The sequence below is a fragment of the Protopterus annectens genome, chromosome 10.part0, assembly GCF_019279795.1.
Source record: "Protopterus annectens isolate FY-2018-M chromosome 10.part0, PAN1.0, whole genome shotgun sequence".
Taxonomy (NCBI): Eukaryota; Metazoa; Chordata; order Ceratodontiformes; family Protopteridae; genus Protopterus; species Protopterus annectens.
This window is the reverse complement of record NC_056744.1, coordinates 1,751,731,165-1,751,756,164: the sequence shown is the minus strand read 5'-3', so window position 1 is coordinate 1,751,756,164 and position 25,000 is coordinate 1,751,731,165. Positions and strand designations below refer to the sequence as shown.

At 40.4% G+C, this 25,000-nt stretch overlaps 1 protein-coding gene across 2 annotated transcripts in view; it reads right to left on the bottom strand.

Annotated features, from left to right (window-relative positions):
- The window catches only part of ATP2A1 (ATPase sarcoplasmic/endoplasmic reticulum Ca2+ transporting 1), a 107,409-nt gene that overhangs the window by 11,792 nt on the left and 70,617 nt on the right, over positions 1 to 25,000 (bottom strand). For both annotated transcript variants that reach the window (XM_044086533.1, XM_044086532.1), the window contains exons 11-19: positions 22,784 to 22,886; positions 21,685 to 21,816; positions 11,770 to 11,895; positions 9,742 to 9,960; positions 5,902 to 6,237; positions 5,554 to 5,774; positions 2,589 to 2,791; positions 2,290 to 2,375; positions 710 to 843 (exon numbers count right to left, since the gene is read on the bottom strand). In XM_044086533.1, the coding sequence (XP_043942468.1) occupies positions 710 to 843; positions 2,290 to 2,375; positions 2,589 to 2,791; positions 5,554 to 5,774; positions 5,902 to 6,237; positions 9,742 to 9,960; positions 11,770 to 11,895; positions 21,685 to 21,816; positions 22,784 to 22,886 (1,560 nt within the window). The remainder of the gene's footprint in view (positions 1 to 709; positions 844 to 2,289; positions 2,376 to 2,588; positions 2,792 to 5,553; positions 5,775 to 5,901; positions 6,238 to 9,741; positions 9,961 to 11,769; positions 11,896 to 21,684; positions 21,817 to 22,783; positions 22,887 to 25,000) is intronic.

The following is a 25,000-nucleotide window of genomic DNA, read 5'->3' as shown; positions in this document are numbered from 1 at the left end:
ACATGTGAGGATAACAGGATAGGATTTTCAGAAGGGTTAACTGTGTAATGTTGGGGATGGTTAGATAGGGTACCTATACAGTTAGAAGGAATAGATATAGAGTGGGATTGTAAGATTTGGGAGACGGTTTCCAGAGGAGAGAGATGGGTAGTTTGTGGTAGGTGAAGAATTCTGAAAGGAAAACTGTGCATTTGGAAGTAGAATGCTGAAGTATATACTTTCTGACAGAACCTGAACAGCATTAAGGGGAACTCATAAACAAAACATGTGGGTGGGAGAACTTTCAGTGTGGTTATGGCATTTTAGAAAGAGATAGAGAAAGACTCATCTTCATTGGAATGGACTGGATATGTGAGAAGGGAAGACCATGAAAACAGAGAGATAGAGAAAAGACAGGATAGAAGGTACCTGAGTCAGAATGTTGAGTGAAGTTGGTTTGGTCCTGCTGTGATCATGGCAGATATTTGGTGGGTGAGGGTGTATCATTGTAAGTCTGTTGAGGATTTTTGACTCTGTAGAAATAACAAATGGCAGTATCATGGTACTCTAATTTGGCTACTGCAGTAACAAGGTACTTGTAAACAGATTGTGATGTGGAAGGTATGCCACATGCATAAAGGATTTGTCAGGGCCAAAGATGTCAAGATATTATGTTAGGAAGGTAGAACCTAAGAATATCTGTATTACATAAAACAGATGTAGTACTTGCCTGTTGAGGGCATTACACATCTCAATAGTGACCAACACAGACAGAGCCATGGTCATAGGATAGGGTGACTCGAACACCTCACAATCTAGTCCTTCAAAGTCAGGATTCTCTTCTGTGCACTGCATGAAGTGGGACTGGAAAAAAGAAACAATCAACAATTAGAACACTTAAAAAACCTTGCATCTCCATAATAAATGAAGCTGAAAGAACACAATCTTAAAAGGTTGTACAGATGAGTATTAACAGACTGCTTTTTATTTGATCTGACAGTTGCAGCACTCTTCATTTTAAAAGTCCCCATATTTCTATCAATTCTGTCCAATGGTTACAGAAAAGGGCTGTCTACTAGTAACACCTGCCAAAATATTCAGGGTCAGTTCTACAGAAGAGTAGATCCCTGGGGCATTGTGACTGAGGAAAGCTTAGCTATGATTCCTCCCCCCGCTGGTCGTGGATGAGAGGGAGTCTAGTACTAGATCATCTGTCCCTAACAAGCATATTGTATATGCTAGTGTAAGGCAGTTACAGTAGCTTGGATGGACTTCCTGACACCGGTCTCCATCTGAGGTCCCTATTGCCCATGCCTATAAGGCAGCCTCTGGGCACTCTATCATACCCCCTGTTTTTCCAGATAACCTCAGCACAGTAATATCTCAAGCAGCTAACAATACAGACAGGAATTCAAAAAATATGCTGTCCCTGGAGAGAATCTTCTGTTAGCTAGAAATGATATTGGTGGTAGAAAAGAAATACAGCAACCACTGCTATGGCTGAAATACAAATCTTTTACTTAACTCAGACCTTGTGAGAATAAATAAACAGCAATATCTGACATATGAATAATTTTATCCAACAGGGCATCATTTAGTAGAGATCAAACATGGCAAGGAGATAAAGGTCTGAGTTTCATTTCTCTGTAATACTACATCTGAAGCTTTGACATCTGAGAAAGGGACGTAATGCTGTAAATACTAAAATACTTTTTCTAACTGTGGTATGATGTTAAAGTACTGACTAGGCAAAAATCACATTAAGGATGTCCTGTTGGCTTCATGGTCAGCATTAAATGGACCTCTCGAGTTCTGCACCTGAGATGTCTATGATATGGCACTGAATGTCAGTACTTGTATGTTATAAATGGCCAGTAACTCTAGTTTCTTGTAAATAACTTTTACAGTGAATCTGATAGCAAATTTAGTGTGCCCTGCTGATGAACAGAAGATGAAGCAGATAGCAAACACATGGTAAAGTGTACAGAAAATGAAAGGACTGTTTTCAAAAGACCTTTGGTTACATGGGTGACATAGTCTCAGTCATTAATGGGTGCAGTCATCAGTATGTGCCTACCTAATGACCTCATCACTATCAGGTCCGTTTACAGCTTCTTAAACTCTGATCAGCATATCTTGCATTTCTCTGAAGATGAAGAAGGTGATTTTGTTTATTTAGAACAGAAAATAATTTCCTTCCAGGGCAGTAAATTTGAAGAACTTAGGCTTAATAGTATATTGCCAAGATATAAAATTAGATTCCTTTCCCCACCTAAAAACCATATTCATACCTATGCTTTGGTTCCTTACCAGCTGGTAGTAGTTGACCTCAGGACCACCATCGGCATACATAAACCACCATGCAGCAGCACCAACTGTTGCAGCACCAACGTAACCTGGAAAACAAAGTCAGTGTCAAATGTAGCATGGGTTGTTGGACATGTCTGACAAGACACAGATGTTTTTATCATGTATCAATTGTCAGTCATAAATAATGTATCAACCCTCTTGCTTTAAATCAGACTGAAATCCCAGAAGGCAATAGCTTTAAAGAGCTGTATTTTTCTCCTTGTAACTACTCAATGGATGGAAAAGGATTGACTTCTTACCTCCAATAGCCATGTATCTGAAGAACAACCACTTGCTGATGAGGGATTCTTTGGGGCTACGGGGTGCTTTGTTCATGATGTCCAAATCAGGGGGGTTGAAACCCAAGGCAGTGGCAGGCAGACCATCAGTAACCAAGTTCACCCACAGCAGCTGGACAGGAATCAGAGCTTCTGGCAGACCCAATGCAGCAGTCAGGAAAATACTACAGAAACACAAATGAAGAACAGCAACTATCAGATACTATATGGCTGAAAGTTTGGCTACTATTTTCTATTATTTAAAACACATTATACATTTTCCATGTTTTTACCTGTTTTTACTTGGTTTCACTTTATGGATTTCTAAAGTTATATCATATCAGGTGATGGAGAACTATTTATACTTTCACTCTGAAGATGGACATTAGCCATTGGGGTATGTCAGCTATCTGCAGTAAATCTCTTGATGTGAAAAAGAACAGCGCTAGACTACTGAGCCAAAGGATGAAATGAAGAAGATATCAACTGTCCAGTGGGGCAATAACATGTAAGGCAAATTATGGTTGCTTACTGCATGGATGTAGTGACAGTTTTTGAACTAAGTCCCACTGTTATGTAGTCATCATGTAGAAACATACACTGTTAACTGGCATGTATGCTGAAAGTTACAGAACAACAAAAGCTCATGGTCTATGTAATAGGAAAGGTGGTGAAATACTACACACATACTCACACATATGTGTGTGTCTTTATATCTTTATATATATATATATATATATATATATATATATATATATATATATATATATATATATATCAGTAGACCGACCTCTCACTTACCTAATTTCCACTTGGCTGAGACGAAACTTCAGAAGACTGACATCTGGAACACTGACTTTTCACATGAGGTGAGTAACTGCTTGGCCATCCTGAATAAGAAAAAAACTAAACCCACTGATGTGGGGCCCCCCACAACCCCCTAACTAAATATACCAACTCCGAGACTGCACTACTGCGGGGTGTAAGGGGCAAAGTTCAACAGGATGGCCAAGCAGTTACTTACCTCATGTGAAGTTGGTGTTCCGAATTTCGGTCTTCTGAAGTTGTTGGTCATTTCGTCTCGGCCAAGTGGGAGTTGGTAAGTGAGAGGACAGTCTACTGAAGTAAACCTATATATATATATGGGCTCATGTCAAACCCACGACATGTTAAAATATCGAAAGTCACTACACCGAAAACGAAACCATCGACATTTCAAAACATCGACAGTACAGCTATACGAAAGTACAGTGCTAACATGGGTCCTGCAAGGGGGAAGTAAAGGATATGATATGATACTGTACCCATACTACTTCCCCCTTGCAGGACCCATGTTAGCGCTGTACTTTCGTATACCTGTACTGTCGATGTTTTGAAATGTCGATGGTTTCGTTTCGGTGTAGTGACTTTCGATATTTTAACATGTCGTGGGTTTGACATGAACCCATATATATATATATATATATATATATATATATATATATATATATATTCACTTCTTAGGTTCATAGGTAGGTACTAGGCTATTGGCCCTATGGCCTATACAAGCCTAGCCAAAATATACCCTGGCTTTCGCCACCCAAGAAAATTATTTTTCTGTGCCCCTGTCGAGCAGAGCCACAGAAGTGATCCCCAGGGTGAATTTCCTATCTCCCATCCAATCATCAAGATTTTTCTTGAAGAGTGCTAATGAGGAGCTTTGTTTGATATAGATAGGTAGTTTGTTCCAGAGTATGGGAAGTCTCTGGAACAGGACTCTATCCCTCTGGCATGTTCTGTTTATTGTGCTGACAAGGTTTAGGTCCCTAGAGCGTGTAGCTTGAAGGGACTGGGATTTCTTTAAGTGGAGCATGTCCAACAGCTCTGGGTTTGACATAGCTTTGTATGTTAGGCAGAGATCGCTTCTGAGTAGGCGATATGTGACGGAGTAAAGCTGGAGTTTTTTTAGATGGTCTGCGTAGGGCATCTGTTTGAGGCCGGTAATCCTCTTTGTGAGGTATTTCTGCAGCCTTTCCAGTTGTTGTAGATGTCTTGTGAGGTACATACCAAAATATTGAATTCCTGAAAACTCGAACTTCATATGCACCCCCCACTCCTCTGACTTACATATACCAACTCCGAGATCGCGCTAGAGTGGAGAAAAGGGAAATCTCCCATTCTGCGCTGTATGCAGAAGCGCAGAATGGGAGATTTCCCATTTCTTGGCTACAATGCGATCACAGAGATGGTATATTTAAGTAGGGAGGGTGAAAACGTTATATTTAATTAAATTAAAGTGTTTTTTTAAACACTTTAGACTTTCAAGTTTCTGAAAACTCGATCATATGGTCTCGACCATATGAAATTCGACATTCTAAAGTGTTCCCATATATATATATATATATATATATATATATATATATATATATATAGATATATATAAATATATATATAGATAGATATATATAAATATATATATATATATACATATACATATACACACACACACACACACACACACACACACACAATTTACATATATATATATATATATATATATATATATATATATATATGTATTCAGACGTGTGTATGGGCGTGCACGTGCATATACATTTATGTAGTACATGGAGCATGGAGATTACGTTCTAATATTTGGAAAAAAATCTTTGTTCGACAATAACGTCAATTATGTTTTTTTTAAATTAAGTTGTTTTTTTGATGAAAGTCTTTTTTATCTTCTGATATGGTAGCATGTCATGCCATGAAAATGAATATCATTACAGGTGTTAAAGACCAAAAGAGAGAGAAATGGAAGAATTGACACACTCAGTACAGTGGAACTTTGAAATACTGAGATAGAGAACTAAGCTTTGTAACACCAGTAGTTGGCTAGACCTTACAGTCCTTATTAGCAATTGGTGTGTGTGTTTGTGTGTGCAATACACTGAAAGGCAGCTCTTCTTACCAAACAACCTCACCAACATTGGAAGAGATTAGGTAACGGATAAACTGCTTCATGTTGTTGTAGATGGCACGGCCTTCCTCAACAGCTGCTACAATGCTAGAGAAGTTATCATCAGCCAACACCATTTCAGAAGCAGTCTTAGCAACAGCGGTACCAGATCCCATGGCAATACCAATCTCAGCTTTCTTCAGGGCAGGAGCGTCATTTACACCATCACCAGTCTGGGAAAGAAGAAAGATAGTAAGACATTATATTAATAGACAGAGATTAGCTTAATGAGGCTTGACAGTTTATTTTTTCAGAAGAGTGTTCACTGCCTCACTTTCTGGATGTTTATGCCATACTTACCATAGCAGTGATCTCATCAAATGACTGTAGGAACTCCACAATCTTTGACTTGTGAGAGGGTTCAACACGGGCAAAGCAGTGGGCACGGCGACAGGCCTCTCTCTGCTCAGCAGGTGGGAGATCATCAAACTCACGACCGGTGTAAGCTTGGCGGCTTACGTCTTCATCTTCACCAAAGATGCCAATACGACGGCAGATAGCAATGGCAGTACCTTTGTTGTCACCAGTAATCATGATTACACGGATACCGGCTTTACGGCACAGATTAATTGAGGCAGTGACTTCTTTACGAGGTGGGTCCAGCATACCAACACAGCCAACAAAAGTCAGATCACTCTATAAGAATACAGCAATAATAAAATTACATAAACATCTTTTCATAACATGTAATTTTTCAATTATTTTACTGATGAACAGCTATTGCTGAAATGTTCATTTTTTTTTTGTTTCATGAACTATTCAGTTTGTTTTTCCCTTCTCATAGGTTACCCTGTTTGTAGTTGTTTTTCCTGCTCCTCCCAGTTAACTGATACTTTTCCAAGATTTATCACATTTTCTTTAGAGACTTACCTTCACTGATACTTCCTCTGCTCTCAACACCAAATAGATTTAGTTCAGGGGCAATACTGAGATGGCTATTTGAAATCCTGCCCCAGGACAGTGTCTTCTTCCTAGCTGAATCATATGTGTTTTTTCATATCAGAACTTTAAGCCCCAGCTAGTACAGACAGCCTGTATGTGCAGTTAGGTATCATTGTGTCATCTTCTTCATGTCACTTCCAGAGTGTGACTTTTCATTTCTTACATCACACAGAAGCTGCAATGCTTTCAAAACTTCTTCCACGATGAAGAAAGAAAATAATCCTGTCAGATGTAAAGTCCAACTCCACAGTTTCTCATTGTGTGAAACTACTTATCATGGAATGATATTATGTATTTTCTATAACCTGCTGCCCTACATTGTCAGAGTTATTTATTTATTTAGTTAGTTGTTATAATGCTTGAATTTCTTAACCTGGTTGGTATATCTTTTCTGCTGCCAACAGTTGCTTCCAGCTGGGCCTGACAAGATTATTTCAATTAAAACACCCTGCTGTTAGGTCTTCACTGTGAACTGTGGCCTCTGGGGGATAACCTTTGTACTTCTCTGGTGATCCAAAATGATTGGGGGGGGGGGTCAGCAGCTCTTGTCTGATCAGCCTGGGCTTTTGTCCTATTCTATTCACTACTGAGAGATCACTTGCACTAACATCGTAGTGACCTCTATTAGATGGCTGCCCATCCTCAGATTTTTTTTCCTGTAATGGTCAATGGCAGAATATGGACCTCTTTTGGGAAGCTGATTGCATCCAAAAGGCCAGAAACCCCATCCATCATTTTTTAAAAAAAAGGAAGCATTCAGTCCTTCGGTCATTTTTTCTACTCTCCTGATCTTTTTTCTCCTCAAATATGTTACTGAATCTAGAATACTATTATTTCAGGCAGAAATCAAACTGAAACAGAGTCAAGCTAAACTTTTCTCATTGCTCATGAATGAAGGGTATAATTTGAAACAATGACATAATACATAGTTTTTTGTCATTTTTCTGGAGTTTATACATGCCTTACTGCATCATCTGGTCTGCTTGAACTCCTGATGTCCACCAAAATGTCCTCACAGGCCTAACATTTACATAAACTTTTCCTTATATAGGCTTGTGTCTTTTAAGAACATACTTTTGCACATTTCATAATATTTCCACAGCCATACCCCTAACAACACTGTTCAGTCTCTGCCTTCATACTGGTTTTGTACCAATCAAATGCCGGACAGCTACACTCATTCTCTAAGTCATAAGGGAAGGCCTTCCACAGACCCAGGCAATTACAATCCCATAAGTCTGACCCAGCCTCATATGCAAAGCCATAGAAATACTTAACATGGAGTTATCCAATCAGAACATAGGGAACCTCCGAACACTCGGCTGGTCTCAGTTTGAATTCATCAATGGCAGGTCATACTTAATCAACAGCGTGGAATTTTTTGAAAAGGTGACCAAAGCAATGGATCAAAGCAAAATGGCACACATTGCAAACTTTGACCTGGCCAAAGCTTTTGACACAATTCCCTACTCAGGCATAGTAGAAAAGCTAAATAAACTGGGAATAAATCTGTATGTCACCAGCTGGATTGCCGACTGGCTCACAGATAGGATGCAGATACTCAAAATAGAGGATGTTACTTCCTCCAGCAGACCAGTCACCAGTGGAATCCCCCAGGGTTCTGTGCTGGGACTTCTTCTGTTTGGCATCTCCTTTTCTGAATTAAAAGCCAATACCAAAGGGCTCTGGCTGACTAAGGTTGCAGATAACTGCACGCTACGAGCAGTCATTGAATCCCTGAGTGGCTTAGCCATTCTTCAGGAAGGTCTTTCTTAAATAAATAACTGGTGCCAAAATCATGGAGTGAAACTACATGCCAAAAATGCATTATTATATCCTTTGGGAAGTCATCTACCCCAAGGAACTACCACATTGACAATATGCTCAAGAGTCGACTCAACTGTTTGGGATTTGGGAACTTAAGTGGACTGTGACCTAAATTTTGACCGACTTGTGTCTATTGTTGTAAGAAAGTCCTTCTGTACTGCAGAACTTATAAGCAAAGGACTGTGTCTAGATCTAGGAATGCCATTGTTCCCCTTTACTCAGCCTTCATTAGGCCAGTCACTGAATATAATGCCTCTTTGGCATGTATCTGTCCAGGCACATACAACAAGTGGAATGCTTACAGAACTACCTTATAAAAAGATACAAGGCCTAAACAACATGTCCTACATGGACCGACTCAAAGCCCTGTCACTCACTCACTAAACTCAGTATCCTACAGACTGGTAAAAGGTGACCAGTGTTTGTTATAAAGGCATTATCTGACCCATTACAGAGGGACTTACTGCACATCATTAAGTCAAATAGTATCAGAAATACTTGGCCTACTGATCCAAACCTCTTCTACAACATCAGCATAATGGTTTGAAGGGAAAGGCTACCACAGGTGTGGAACAAACTCCTCAGCCACATAAAACAAAGTTCAGCCCTGTCCATTTTCAAGCACAGCTTAGATGCATGGATGGAAAACAAAAACTGTACCTCAAGACTTCCCCCATATTACTAATAGAGGCAGCTCCTAAATGGTTTATCCCATGCATGGGTCCCCTCAACTTATCTAAATTATGATATCAGTTATCTCATTAGGGCTAATATATAATTATTGCCCACTGGAGAGGTAATGCCATTCTGTAACTAAATGGGATAGGTTATTTTGAGCACAAAAGGGGAAACTGGCTAGGATTAAAATTGCCTGCAAAGCCAGTTAGCCTAGTACTTACCTATGAACTTATGAACCTATTTCACTAGCCAAACTCTTAGATACTTATTGTGGTTTTATTATTTTTTCTTCTCATCCATTATCTTTCCATCTTAGGGGTGTTCACTTTTTTGCCAGCAATAAGGAAACACACCTTTGCTCACATTGTGTTGACAACAGAACTATAAGATGCCAAAGCAGTGATTTATTAATGATCACAGTCATAAGTGAGATTTGCAGGATATCTGTGTCTGTGTTAACACCTTCTCCAGGTGTCATTTGTTTACTTCAAATTCTCATATTGCATTTCCATCTGCTAGTAGCATTTACTGATCTAGGCTGTGTTCACTATTTTTAAATACTAGTTCTAATTACAAAAAAAAAAAAAAAATGGAGAAAAGAAGTGACTTGTCTGTCTTTGCACTGTCAAATCCTGGGAAGAATAGATTATAGACTCTTGCTTGTTTAATTGACTTATCTGTTAAATCACTCACCTCATACTCGCCGAACTTGGTTGAGTCTTCAAGCTGCATGTCTTCCTTCTTTGGGGGGGTGTCACGGGTAGCAAGTGCCAGACAACGCAGGGTGTCTCTTCCTGTACCATACTCCTTAATAACAGTCATGACCTTGTCCTTGATGGCACTGGTCATGGGTACACGGGTAGTACCAACACGGACATAATTGCAACGATCAATCACTCCTTCAGGGGCACCCTGTCTCAAAAAAAATATATTATGTTAGAAATAAACGATGCCTTAAAAGTTAGCAATAAAAATAAACACAAAGACCTAAATTAAGTTAAAAGAGACCATTTTGATTAAAACAGATATTTAGCAAGTTTTGAAAAATGATTCTATGAATTAGTTTCAGAATCACAACAAATATTACAAAATGGTGAATAAAAAATATTCTGCATGAAAACTTAGCCTTTCAAACAAGTAGTTGGAGGGTGGCCTAATGGTTAAGGTGTTTGCCTTACAAGCACAAGGGATAATTGGCTAGTTTTAAAATGGCTCGCAAGGGCAGTTAGCTTAGTACTAATCTATGAACCTATGAAGTAGTAATTTCTTATTGTGAAATTCAAGTACTCGGATCACATTTGAGCACTGTGCTTTAACACCTTTATTTTTCTTACAATTATCCAAAAAAGGAAAATACAAATAATGTATTTTTGTGTTTCTCCATGTAATGGCAACCTTGAAAATATGTATAATAAGTAGTTGAGGGTGTGAAGCTGCAGGACAGCTTGCACATTGTATAAAACATTAATTTTGGACGAATAACTTTTTGGGAACTTCAATTACAATTCTAAGCATTTGAAGTAGACTGTTCAGTTTTTGGAGGTCCATGCAGAATATTTAGTTCATGCCTTCCTTTGCAGAGTCATGTATGTTTACAAGAGCTGTAGACCAGTCCCCCCCCCCCACTAAAACTGTGCAAGGTCAAATAAAAAAGCCAGGTTTAGGTAAAAGTAATTGCAGTTTAGAGTTATAACAGTGCATGCAAATACAATGTAGAATGGTAGATACAAAGAGTGATATAAACAAATGTTAGAAAAGCAGTAGAATACCTAATTTTCTAAAGTGCATTTCTTTTAGATGGGAACTTTGTCCTCCCCCTTTTTTATGGTGCTACATAGGAAACTCCAGCATATATAAAAAATAACTACATTGTGAATGGTGCACAGTTTTGAACTCACACTTCTTAGCATTGTGAAAATTAAATTAGGGTACTCCGACATGGATAGGTAATGAAATGTGACTGTAGTTCCTTAGACCGAATAACATATCCTCTAGAACTCTGTTTAAAAAAATCTATAGGCATCACATGCTGTAAGAAAGCCAGTGGTGTTTAGACAGAATTTTAAAATGTCATAAATTTCTCTTAAAAATCTTAAAGTTGTAGTGTCTTCCTTATGCTGCATCTCCTCAAACCTATTCAGTGCAATACCTTTATCTGTCTGGAGTATGAGTAATGTAGGGATTTTAAAATCTGTTCTTAATGACTACTGCTAACTAAACAATGTATTGTTACCTGTACTGCACAGTACACCTGACTAATTTAAGAGTACTGTATGCAATATATTTGTATTATTATCTTTCCAACTTAAAGGCTTCACCTTGCCATCTCATCACGTTTTGTTTCTTCCTACATTTTTTATCTAGAATCAGTGATTGCGTTTATCCTGAAACTATAATATAATGTATTTATATATTCCTTGTCATACACAGTTCTACAGTACTGCTCAGCAATTTGGTATTGTTGGTGTTCGGTCCTTCGGTCCAATCACCGTAACAAACTACTTCGTCAAAATGCTTTCTTTTTATACAATAAATTAAACAAATAAACATGATCCACTTATAAAGTACTCCCTAAAATGTACAGGTGTATTTTCTGAACAGAGCCCACAAGATGTAACCAAGAAGATACTCGCTTAACTAGCACGTGCCAAAAGGAAAAAAAAATAGTTTGACTTCTGTCCGAAAAGCGCGGCAAGCGCGCGGACAGTCAGTTTAACTCACTTTGACAAACATCTTGTTTCCAACAGCAGCGCGAGCAGCCTTGGCTGGCGAACAGAAGACGGACATAGACTTTCTGTCGCGGGAGAACTCCAGTGTGCATTCCTTCTTCATCAGTTGCTTGATAACCTGGGTTAAGAAGAGAGAAAGACAGAAAAGTAGATTATGCAAGGGAGAGACCAATTCTTTTGGAAAACTCCTCAAGTAAGTCTCAACTACGTTACATTTAAAAGTTGAATATTACTAAAGTGTTCACACCCCCGGAAGAGCTGCATTCCGTAATTTTAATTATATTACTTTATCATGTAACAACTTACATTTAGTGACAGGATTCAGGGGCTTTCCTTCAGACCCCTGGACGCCACCAAAATTTGTTGTGCTGTGATGGTTTCTTTTGCTGTTAGTGTGGCCATCCTAAGACAACATTTTGCATGATTTGTTACTGATTTCTTTAGTGCATCTTCACTCTTTGCATGCCAGCCAGCCACCATTTGTTTTCATGTTATTTATTTATTGTTGCTTGACCTGTATGCAATTTGTGCAGTCCATTTACTACGGTGTTGGCCGTACTGTACAGTCCTGATGTACAGAAGGAACCCGGATACAAGTCAAATAAGAAATGATTATCATACCTCTCATCCTCTTAGTACAAGACAGCTGGACGACAAAACCTGGGAAAATGGGTGGGGTGGGGAGGGGGGGCAACCACCCAAAAATATAGACATCTTTTAAATATTGCTTTTATAAACTTAGAAAGTTGATAGAGTAAACAGGGTTTGTTTTAACATACATTTTCTGAAGGATTGAAGTCCGAAACTCAAAGGTATGCTAGTGATTTCAGTCCTCAGAGCATCCCATTAATTTGCCAGAAAGTTACACATTTTATGAGCAACAGACAGAACATATGAGCCACAAATCTGGACATTCTGTGAAAATCTTAACAGTTGAGAATTATGATGATAATTTACCTCTCAACTCTTCAGATTTTTACCTCATGTTTTTGGACTGTGCCTCATAAAATTTGTGATTTTTATGGGAAAATCACTGATGAGTGAGGTCACTAAATAATGATAGACATTTGAGTTTCAAACTTCATATTATACAGAAAATGCATGCTTACACAAATTTTGTTATTTTAGCAAGTTTCTAAATTGATAAGGGCAGTATTTAAAATCTGCCAATGTTTGGGCCTTACTCCGATAATTATTTTAGGCTTTGTCCAGATTTCTTGCTCTAAGAAAATGAGAGGTATGGTTACAATGGATAATCACAACTATGTAGAAAGCGCACACACACACACACACGCATATATATATATATATATATATATATATATATATATATAAAATGTATATATAATATATATATATATTATATATAGTATATATATATATATATATATATATAAAAAACCGAGGCCAAGTTACCAAAACGTCAAAATAACGAAACATGAAAATAATAGAACTCAAAAAACTGAAAACAGTTACTGACCTGCAGTCAGTTGCAGCAGTAGCTGACTAGATGGAAATATGCCCTTTTCCAGAAGGTAGTGTGATCTCCGAGTTGGTATATTTACGTTACGTGGTGTGTCTGGAGGGGGGTGGAGCCCCGCAGATGGGAGGCTTGCCCCCTGCAAAATCAATGTATGTACATTTTTTGTCATGTTACTTTAAGGTAGTGTGGACTTATGGGAAGGGTTAATAGTAGTATGATGTTGTGGCGGTGTTTGGTGATTTTTGTGTTTGTTTCCAGAAGGTGGGGGTTTTCCAGTAAGTTGTTTTTGGATTTTTGAGTTTTGTTATTTTCATGTTTCTTTATTTTGAAGTTTTGGTAACTTGGTCTCGGTTACATGGGTTTCATTCAAATGAGCGTTTGCTCATTTGGCATATATATATATATATATATATATATATATATATATGGGTCTACTTTGTTTCATTGAAAGCTCATTTCACTGAATTTGAATTCACCCTGATCAAATCGCTGAAAAATAGAAGTTATGTTCTTACCATAACGTTCCATGTTAGTTGTCTTCTTCTCGCCTTCTTCTTGCTGGATGGGTTCGGAGCCGACCTCGGCTCCGACTCGGCCACTCTAAAGCTCGAGAGTTGGTTCCACCGGCTCGAGGCTCCCCTTATATCCCACAATGCTAGGCGAGAGTTACCTCAGATCTCGTTTGTAAGCTAAACCCAGCTTATAACAGAAAACAGAATAACTGTGAAAACATAGAATCCACCTCTAACAACAGGAAGAAGAAGGGTGACCTATATCCTGAACAGGAAATATGCATAATAGCATATAGCTAAGAAAGAGGTGGTAGAAAGAGAGGTCACGATCACAACTCCTCTAGGTCTGTCCAGGCCGGGGGGAAGGAGGGTGGGACGCAAGAAGAAGGCGAGAAGAAGACAACTAACATGGAACGTTATGGTAAGAACATAACTTCTATATGTTAAGTTGTCTATCTCGCCTTCATTCTTGCTGGATGGGACCGCCCCTAGCACCTTGTCCCGGTGGCCTAACGGAACAGACTCCTGAGAACAGTGGAACCAAAATTAGCTCTATGCCTAGAAGCTAAGTCCAACTTATAATGGGAAATAAAAGTGTGAGGAGTAGCCCAAGTAGCCGCTGCACAAATGGTGTCAATAGGCAGTCTGTCTTGAAGGCTAGAGAAGTAGCCAAAGCTCTGGTGGAATGGGCTTTAGGCTTATTAGGCAGTTTTGTGTCTAATCTCATAAACAAGGGTAATCAGAGATGTTAGCCATCTGGATAAAGTTACCTTTGAAACTGAAGTCCCTTTCTGCTTACCGCATAGGAGACAAACAGCTGATCAGATTTTCTGAATTGTTTTGTCCTGTCCAAGTAGTACCTTAACTGACGATGAACATCCAGACAGTGTAATGTTTGTTCAGACCTATTTGAATACTCCGGGAAAAAGACAGGAAGGTCGATGCATTGGTTCAGATTTGATGTTGAAACCACCTTAGGCAAAAAGGACGGGTTAGTTCGTAAGGAAACTCTGTCCTTATGGAACACAAGGTAAGGAGAACGACAACTGAGTGCTTGAAGTTCTGAAATTCTTCTAGCTGATGTGATAGCCACCAGAAAGAGAGTTTTCCATGATAATAACTTTAAGGAACATGAAGCTGCAGGTTCGAAAGGGGAAAGAATCAAGGAAGCAAGAACTAAATTTAGGTCCCAAGGAGAAGGAGGATTTCTTACAGGAGGTCTGAGAAGAAAAACTCCTTTCAAAAAGGCTTTGCAGAGTTTGTGGGACATTAGGGCGGATTCAGAAATACCCACATGGAAATTAGAAATAGCTGCCAATTGAACCTTAAGAGTAGATGGAGATGAACCTGCATGGAAGAGTTCAGCAAGAAAATCGAGGACTAGTTGGATGGAAGCGGTGAAAGGATCTATGTCCTTTCCTTGTGCCCAATAAGAAAATCGTTTCCACTTACTCAAATAAATCTTTCTAGTGGAAGATTTATGGGAAGCTATCAATATATCTCTAACAGAGTGAGATAATTGAGGAAGCCTGGCTACGGTTGGAAGTGGAGGAACCAAGCAGTGAGGTTCAGAGAGGGAGGGAGCGATGAAACTGACCCGACTGATGGATCAAAAGATCTGGAACTAGGTCCAGATTCCACGGTCGCTGCAAAAGAAATTGATGTAGAAAGGGGAACCACACTTGTCGAGGCCAGTAAGGAGCAATGAGGATCAAGAAGGCCTTCTGAGCGATAGCTTTCTGTATTACTTGAGAGATCAGTGGGAAAGGAGGAAATGCATACAGAAGTCCCCGGGGCCAAACTTGGACTAGCGCGTCCCTGCTGGGTTGGCCTGGTAAAGGGAATAGAGTGAAGTACTCTCTGCACTTGCTGTTTTGGGGAGTAGCAAAAAGATCGCAGCAAGGCTGACCCCACTTGAGAAATATCTCTCACTACAGAGTCTTTCAGAGACCACTCGTGAGGCATGAGAATAGCTCTGCTCAACTTGTCCGCAATGTGATTGGACTTCCCGGGGATATGCGTTGCTATCAGAAAACGCTGAGAAGAAATCGCCCATTGCCACAGTCTGAGTGCTTCTCGACACAGGGGTATGATCTGGTTCCGCCTTGTTTGTTGATGTACCACACTACAGACATATTGTCTGTCTGGATTGCAATCGCTCCCAAGGGAAGAGAGTCTTGAAGGGCTTGCAACGCTAAAAGCACTGCTCTCATCTCCAGAACATTTATGTGCAAGTGGCATTCGTTTGGTTGCCATGTGCCCTGGACTGTCCTGCCCTGATAATGCCCCCCCCACCCGATCAGAGAGGCATCCGCTGTCAGAGTAGCAACCGGAGGAGGTGGAACAAATGGTCTCCCCAACAGGAGCTGGGGAAGACATCCACCACATGAGATGCTTTTGCACGCTATGCGTGATCATAATGGTGTGAGACATGGGAAGTTCCTGGTATGACCATTGAGAAAAAGCATCCACTGAAGGATCCGCATGTGGTATCTGGCCAATGGGAGGAGAGGTATGGCCGCTGCCATGATACCCAACACCTTTAGAACTAACCTGGCCTTGGCTCTGTTGTTGTTGAGAAGAAGAGACACCAATTTCTGAATGTCTGATATCCTTTGGTTCGTTAGTGTTGCAGACATGTTTACAGTATCTAAATTTGCGCCTATGTAGGTAATAGTACGACAAGGCGACAAAACAGACTTTTCGCAATTTATTGAGATACCCAGTTCTTGACAGACGCGAAAAGTGTAATCTCTGGCCATCAAAAGGAGATGCTTGGTGGGAGCTGTGAGGAGCCAGTCGTCCAAATATGGAAACACCTGGAATCCTTGTCGTCTCAGGTGAGAAGCTACCACTGCCATGCATTTGGTAAACACCCGGGGGGCAGTGGTGAGACCAAAGGGCAGGGCCCTGAATTGAAAATGACTGGTTCCCAGCCTGAAGCGGAGGAATCTTCTGGAGCGCCTGTTCATTTTTATGTGATAGTACGCGTCCTGAAGGTCTATAGAGCACATCCAGTTTCCTCTTCCCAACAGAGGAAGAATGGATTGCAGCGTGACCATCCGAAATCTTGTTTTCTTGACCGATCTGTTCAAGATACTGAGATCCAAAATTGGTCTCCAGTCCCCTGTTTTCTTTGGAACTAAAAAGAACCTTGAGTAGATTCCGGATCCTAGTTGGTCTGCTGGCACTGGCTGAATAGCTCTTTTGCAAGCAGTTTTGAAATTTCCAAAGCTGCTATATCCCTTTGAGCGGGTGGAACATCTGGAAGGGATTTTTTTGATTGACTTGGAAAACGAAGAAAGGGAATAGAATAACCTTCGGAAATGATGGACTGTACCCATTTGTCTTGTGTCAGGGATAGCCAGGCTTCTGGGTACAGTGACAATCTTCCCCCGACTGCCTCCGAAGATGGGCAGTCGGGCAACACCTCAGGGATGCTGAAAGGGCTTATCGGAAGACGTTTCTCGATTGCCCTGGTTCTGCGGACCCCCTCTGCCTCTAGGGCGACGTCTACCATTGTTGTTCCCCTCTGCCTCTGGCGGGAACCGACTCTGTGCGCCAGGCGAAGTCCCTTGAGATTGTTTACGGAACCACATCTTTCCCCTTCTGGCCTTTGGGGTAAGGCCTAGAAGGAGTGGAAAACGGACTCCGACGGCAGAAAGGGTCTTGCCATCCGTCTCGCACCTAGTCAGGGTTTCTTTCACTTGTGGACCAAAAAGGGATGATCCATCAAAAGGGGAGTTTGTGAAAGACGCCTTGAAAGGTTCCGCAAAATTGCATAGCCGCATCCAGGCGTGCCTACGTAAGGCTACCCCTGTTCCTGCGGCTCTGCTCGCTCCATCGGCCGCATAAGAGAGGAGGCGATGGAGGAGTTGGAAATAGAATTAAGGATAGCCAGCTGCGTGTTCATTTTTCTTGGAAACCCGCAGCTGTAGGGTCCTTTAGCATTTCACTCGCTTCTTTGATCAAGTCCCTTCGAAGACGAGTGAAATGGCACAGGTAATTCAGGGAACGCATAGTAAATGTCGCTGAGGAGAACATCCGCCTGCCGTACCTATCCATGGACCTAGATTCCTTGTTAGGTGGATGGACAGGCACTGAAGGATCAGCCAGTTCCTTCTTTGTGGCGGCAGCTACCACCATAGCATCCACAGAGACTCCTTTTGATAAAAATTCCTTGTCTGCTGGAGCTGTGATGAATTTGGAGGGTCTCCTGGGAGTGGGGTCCACTGAATCAGGAGCCGCCCATGCCTTTCTTGCAACCACCTGCATGAGGGGGTCAAGGGGGACACCCAGGAGGTGGAAGGACGAGAGCCAAACGCCTCAAGATACACAGATTCGTCCTCCGAAGGGTTGAGGGCTGGCCAATTTCCCCTCTGTTTAAGGATCTCTAGAATGTCTGCAAAAGAGACATCTTCAGAAGGGGAACGGGGGGAACCCTCAGAATCATCCAGATCTGTGTCGGACGTGATAGACTCAGGTGAGTCAATGTGCTTCCTCTTGCACTTCCTCTTCTGAGGGGGCTCTTCTGCCAAATCAGGAGAGGCCTCGGAAGAGGATGAAATCCCCACAGGGGGCTCCTGAGGAGTTGGCTCTCTGTGGTCCGGGATGAGGGAGTGAGTCGACTTACCCTGAGGCAGCATAGAGGGAGGGGCTGACGGAGCCGACTGTGGAGTAGAGCCAGGCTCTAACACACTCCGCATGACCTCGAAAGCACCCCTGTCAGGCAGAGCCAGAGGTCCCCGCCCGAGGAGCTAAAGACCCCCTCGGCACCGACAGTGATGGCTCCGAGGTCGATGTCGGAGCCGAACTCACCAGCCAAGCACCGAGAGGGAGAGGGGGTCGGACAAGGGTCCGATGCCACTCACCCTCGAGCCGACGAGGGAAGTCCGGCGCCGAGATTCCTCCATGGAAGAAAACGGAGCCGACGGAGCCGAAGACAATTGTCTCGGCCCGAGGTGACCATAGTCTCGGTTCCGACACGACCCGCCCGAGCTCAAGAGAGTCAAGGAGGAAGGAGTTGATGGACCGGGACAGGCACCGACTGATGAGTCGGGCTCTGAAGCATCTGGGCCAGTGCCTCAGACTTAAGTAGTCGACTCACCACCCTCTGAAGGTCATGATCGGACAACCTCGATGACCTAGAGGAATGAGACCTTTGGCCCGTTCAGACAGCAGGGGAGAACCTGGAGCCGAATGAACGGAGCCAAGAGAAGGTGACCTAGACCTCTTTCTGGTTGTCGGCTCAAGATCTTGTCGGAGCCGACACGGTACCTCGATAACCTCGGCTCCGGCCGGAGCCGAGGGAGCCACAGAAACTGTGGACTGAGTCTTATCGGCTCCAGCCGGAGCCGATAAAGGCAAAGGTTGAACAACCTGAGGTCTCGGCTCAGAAGCCGGAGTCAAGACCTCGATGCCTTGGAGGGCTTCCCTGTTGAGACAGACAGGGAATCCTCAGGCTTCAACAAGCCTCTCAAAATGAGCTTGTTTTTCCTTTCCTGCAGGACCCTGGGGCTGAAGCCATGGCAGACAGCACAGGAGTCCTGCAGGTGCAAAGGCCCCAGACAATAGACACAAGAAGTGTGAGCGCCTGTCAGAGACATTTTCTGACAGCACGCATCACACTTCTTGAATCGAGACCTTGCTTCCTTAGACATAGCCTAACTGGTGAACACAAACACACACTCAAACACACCAGTTATACCCTGTCAGAAAAATTACTTTAGTAGAAATACTAAAAATAAAGTACAATAAAGTACAATAAACAGTAGCTTAAACTACACAAACACTCCCTAGGGAAGGGAAGGCCCAAGGCCCAAGGGAAGAACTAAAAGTTCTTTCAAAGAAAGAAACGGGAAAAAAATTAGTTCGGGGATAAAGTACACTGAACTACACTAATAGGACAATAATTAAACTAAAAAAGGGGAAACAGAGTGACTTTTAATAGAAAAAAGCTTAAACTCACCAGGAACCGGTAGAACAACCAACCTCGAAGCTGTAGCGGCAAACGAGATCTGAGGTAACTCTCGCCTAGCATTGTGGGATATAAGGGGAGCCTCGAGCCGGTGGAACCAACTCTCAAGCTTTAGAGTGGCCGAGTCGGAGCCGAGGTCGGCTCCGAAGCCATCCAGCAAGAATGAAGGCGAGATAGACAACTTAACATCTCAAATTACTGAAAACTCATTTCACCAAATCTCATTTCACTGAAGTACTGGCACAGTGTAGAGTAATGTAAGGCAAGTAAAAGGTATACGCCTTTTCCTCACTGTAGTGCGATCCTGCAGTTAGTATATATAGTTAGTGGGGGATTGGGGAGCATAGCACCCCACCTAGTTGGTTTTATATTATAATTCACCAAAATCATCAAAACAATACATTTTAAACCATAGACATGCATACTTACAACACCAAATGACTAACTCTTTCCAGAAGACAATATATACCCAAACTAAGTGGGGAGCTATGCCCCTCTAATTATGTATACTAACTCCAGTATCGCACTACAGTGGGGAAAGGGCATATACCTTTTACTTGCCTTACAGTACTCTACACCGTGCCAGTACTTCACTTTAGAGAAATGAGATTCGGTGAAATGAGCTTTCAGTGAAACAAAGGAGCCCCATATATATAGCCATATATGGTTTACTATCAAATGACTGAAAATCAAAAGACTGAATCCCCAAAAAGACTGAAAATTCAAAATATTGAATACATTTTTAATGCAAGGTGCAAGCCCCCCTGCTCCCCTCATGTGGAGGGCTGCCCCCCCCACACCCCCTGCTAAATATATATGCCAACTCCAAGATCGCACAACAGTGGAGAAGGGGCAAATTCCATCATTCAGTATTTTAACTTTCAGTCTTTTTTGGGATTCAGTCTTTTGATTTTCAGTCATTTGATAGTAAACCTGCATAATATATATATATATATATATATATATATATATATATATATATATATATTTATATAAAATCATTGGATACTGGTACAGCATCTCTGATGTTCATAGCAAATCTTATGTTAATGGTGTAATTGTTGCTCTCCACTTGATGGTTTGTGAAGGAACTGCAGACAGGGCTGGCAAGACATTCTTTTTTATATTTTGTATCAAGTCATTCAGCAATAGAAGTAGGTAGAGGGAGAAAGGGGGTACCTCCTTGCCAACAATTATAGTTCCTATTGCAGATACCATATTATCAGTGTTAAGTTTATTCACAGAAAAAGATACCTGAACATTGTATTCACAAAGCAAAAATGCACACAGTCCAGTATCTCAGTTCATCTGTTAGCGTACTGTACTACAATATCCCTTAATGAAAAGACACTCATGTCCTCTTTCCACCTATGTCTTATATTGGTCTAGAACTGAATATATATGTATACAGACTGTTTGTCTCCAGGAAAGAACTGCAGTTGTTAAGAATGCAGAACCATGCTGTAAATGGAGTGTAAATCAGAAACATTACTGTAGTAGCATATTTACTCATTAGCTTACCACCTGTCAGTCTGTAAATATTTCATAAAAGTATAGAATTGTGTAACAGTAGCTCAGTTTAACCTAAAAAAATATTATTTCTTTAAATGTAGGGTTGTAAAGTAATTTACATTTTCATTAAGCTGTATTTCCATTTGCATATTATTATTTGTAAGAGGTGGTAGCCCTTCCTCCCAAATAGTATTATGGAAAATTCAGCTTGGAAGTATTGTTGAAAGGAGGTATGCCTACTTCAGGAAGAATTGGGTACATATGCAGTGTTCAGAGTGGAAATGTTAATGAGTCAACATTTTTAACAATCACTGAGGGCATGTCTTAGGCTTGAGATGTATACTATAGTTATATTATTCAACACGCAATTTATTTGAATAAAGAAATATACAAAAAAAAAACTAAGTAGGTAAGAGAACTTACTGAATTGCATGCGTTGGCACGTTCAACCTTGGACAGTCCACGAGTGTCAGTGTTAAACACATTCATCTTTTCAACCAGGCAAGTAAGGGCAGTTTCGGTGGCTTCACCAACCTTCTCATACACACCTTTAGACTGAAATAATGACATTAAAAAAATTTGAGAGATACACGAGATGCAAAGATTAGTTTCAACAGCAGAAAGATATCATTACAGGAGAAAAAATTAACCAATCCCAAAGGTAAAATGCTACCAAGTACATAGATAACAATGGTCTGCTTGATATATCTAATGTGTGCAATTAGGACGTGGAGCTTGGGATTTAATTTTGACTCCAGAAAAGTAGGGAAGGTAATCGTAATATTAAAGTGGAGGATTACACTGCAAAAATAATGTATGTTTTGATAACATATGCTTGTAATATGTATGAGCTAACATAGAATATTTTTTTTTTCTGTAGATAAATTGGGTTATTTGTCAACTTTATAACTTCCAGGCTAAAACAGCACACATTTGTTCCTCTTTACGCTTGTTCATAGCAGTTTTGGCACTGGCCATCTTGGCATCCTCAGTTTGACCTAATTCACAAAGGTGTAAATGCTGCCACCCCCAAAAAAGCTAATATAAAAAGGTAACCCTGTACATCTTGATGTTGTAAGACATTTTATGAATTGCAGTTCGTTAAAATATATGTTTTGTATGTGTGTTTTGTCTTTCCATAAAATTTAGTTATTTCTGGAATATCTGACACACCCATTGTTCATGATATAATTCTGATATTTTATAAAGCAAAGTATGTTTCCATATGTATCATTAAGAGAGACAGCAGTGGATAGTCAGAAACACTTGTATTTTATTTACCATTTAATTGTCAGTATTAGTATACTGATAAAAGCAGGTATCAAAAGTCAGAAAAAAATGAGTATGTATGACCAGAAAAAAAAAACTTTTGTGTAATCTCTGTGAGTTTTATGTGTTAACTTACAGTACATAATTGCTCTTACAAGTGATTTATCTCATTGTAGTCAAGAAAGAAAAGTTGAAGACATTGTGCTCTAAATTGCTTAATTACAATATGTAGTTGTTCTTAAACATGCCTTACCTCATTGAAGTCAAGGGAAGAGTCATTGCAGAGGGCACAGATAGTGGCCAGTTCCACCAGACCATCATACTGCCCACATTTCACAGACTTGTCATTCTTCAGGCTATAGGAAAGTAATATGGCACTGTTAAAAGGTAGTAAACGAGACAACAGAACCTAAAACAAGAGAAGCTCTTACATGGTGAATTGTCACTATTGTATCTTAAACCAAACTGGTGGCAGTGCCTGTCATTAGCTGTTTGATAAACGGTTGGTTAGTGATTCTGACTCCAGATTGTGATAGCTTTCACATTTAGTCTTTGAATGTGATATTTAGTTAACTCAAACATTAGAACAAAATTATTTTCATGATGTGACAAAATGGCCAAGATATAAATTAATAGTAATAGTCAGATCTCAATAAGATGAAGTGCTCATGACAGGAGTTAGCATTTCCAGAATCAACTGGGGTCACTCTACCATATCAAACCATTTCTTACCAACAACACAAGATCAGCCATTGCTCGCTCCCAACTTCTATCCACCCTACTCTATGCATCTCCCATTCTGACCAATCTCAACAAAACTGAACTAAGCAAAATGTAAGCCTGCTATAACAGAATTGCCTGCTTTGCTGCAAATTGGTCGTATAGAACTCATCACTGTACTGCTTTGAGACAGCTCCACTGGCTTGAACTGCCCAACCTCCTAACCTACAATCAGCTCTGCCTCTGTCATTCTATCTATTACCTCCCCAATAAGTGTCCTGCGCTCAAAAATCTAGTACAGCATCACTCAGCCAAAAGGCCTCTTAGATCATCAAGCAAACTACTACTAGAAGTCACCAACAGCTACAATAGCTTTGGAGATGCACTATATAGTAGTTCAGTGGATAAAAAATGGAACTCTGTCCCTACTAGCATTCAAAACACATCATCCAAATCCTCCTTTAAAGACCTCATCAGGCAACATCTCAAGCAAAGTTGGCAGTGCCATGATTGCTCCCCAGGCTAGTGAAAGCAGATAACATATACATACTAAATCTAGAGCACTTGATAATAGTTTTCAATCTTACTCACAAACACTGGCTAATCTACAATGTATGCACTGTACCTGTGTACTATGTATGTATTCTACCTATGTTACAAATTTCAGCTGTACACCACAAATCTATTAATTACCTTTATTTTTAAAATTAATATTTTTTTGTTTGTTCTCTCCACTGTAACTGTTTATGTGCCGCATACCACTGTAAAAACATGTGTCTTGTAATTTGTGTGTATACTGACCATGTCTAAATAACTAAATGTGTCTTTAATTTTTCTTTGTGGAGCTTTTCTCCCCGGGCCTCTGCTGAAAAAGGGCCTTTTCGGCTCAGTCAGACACCCCCGGTTAACAAATGCAAAATAGAATAAATAAATAAATAAATAAATAATCAAGCACAGGCCTGAACGTGTTTTTGTCATATTTTTACAACAGATTTGTAGCATACCACTTCTGTGGCATGACATGAAAAAAGGAACATTTTAAATGTTGTCCAAATATGAATTTGCACATCATCCTGTAAATCACTTTTCAGAATGCAAGAAGTGCAATAGATTTAATAACGTCTACTGTCACAGTTGCGAGATGTTGTGAGGATGCAGTGATGTACATTTGGTTTCCCAAGTTTAATATCATGAAATTATCATCTGACATTATGAATGTAATAATAAATAAATGAGAAGATTATTGTATGAATTAATATGGAAATGAGATTATAGTATGAGTTTTTAAGGCTTAGACCGGAGATAAATGAAGCATATGAACTACAATACACCTTTCTTGTTGTTATAGCTATAAATGTATTTAAATTACATTACATATCTTCAAAGTTGTATTCTACTCATTTTTTTAAAATATGCTATCCTGTTTCCATTATTGAAAGCAAGAAAGATGTTTACGTGTTTGCATAATGTCTCTAATACAGGGACTCTAGGCTTCTGCTTCTTATACAATGTTTCTAATATAGTATACACAGATAATGTACTGTTATGCTATGCTATACAATGATAACTTTTTGGTATTCAAAAACGTGCATGCTGATTTGACAGCCCAACCAACATGCTCATTTCAAATCGAGCATATACCAACAGAAAAAAAAATCCGTCCACTAAAGTACCAGTTGCCCTTGTGATCAAACCAAGCCACCCATGAGTAAATCCTGATATATCCACACCCATTTGTGGGTTATTGCTT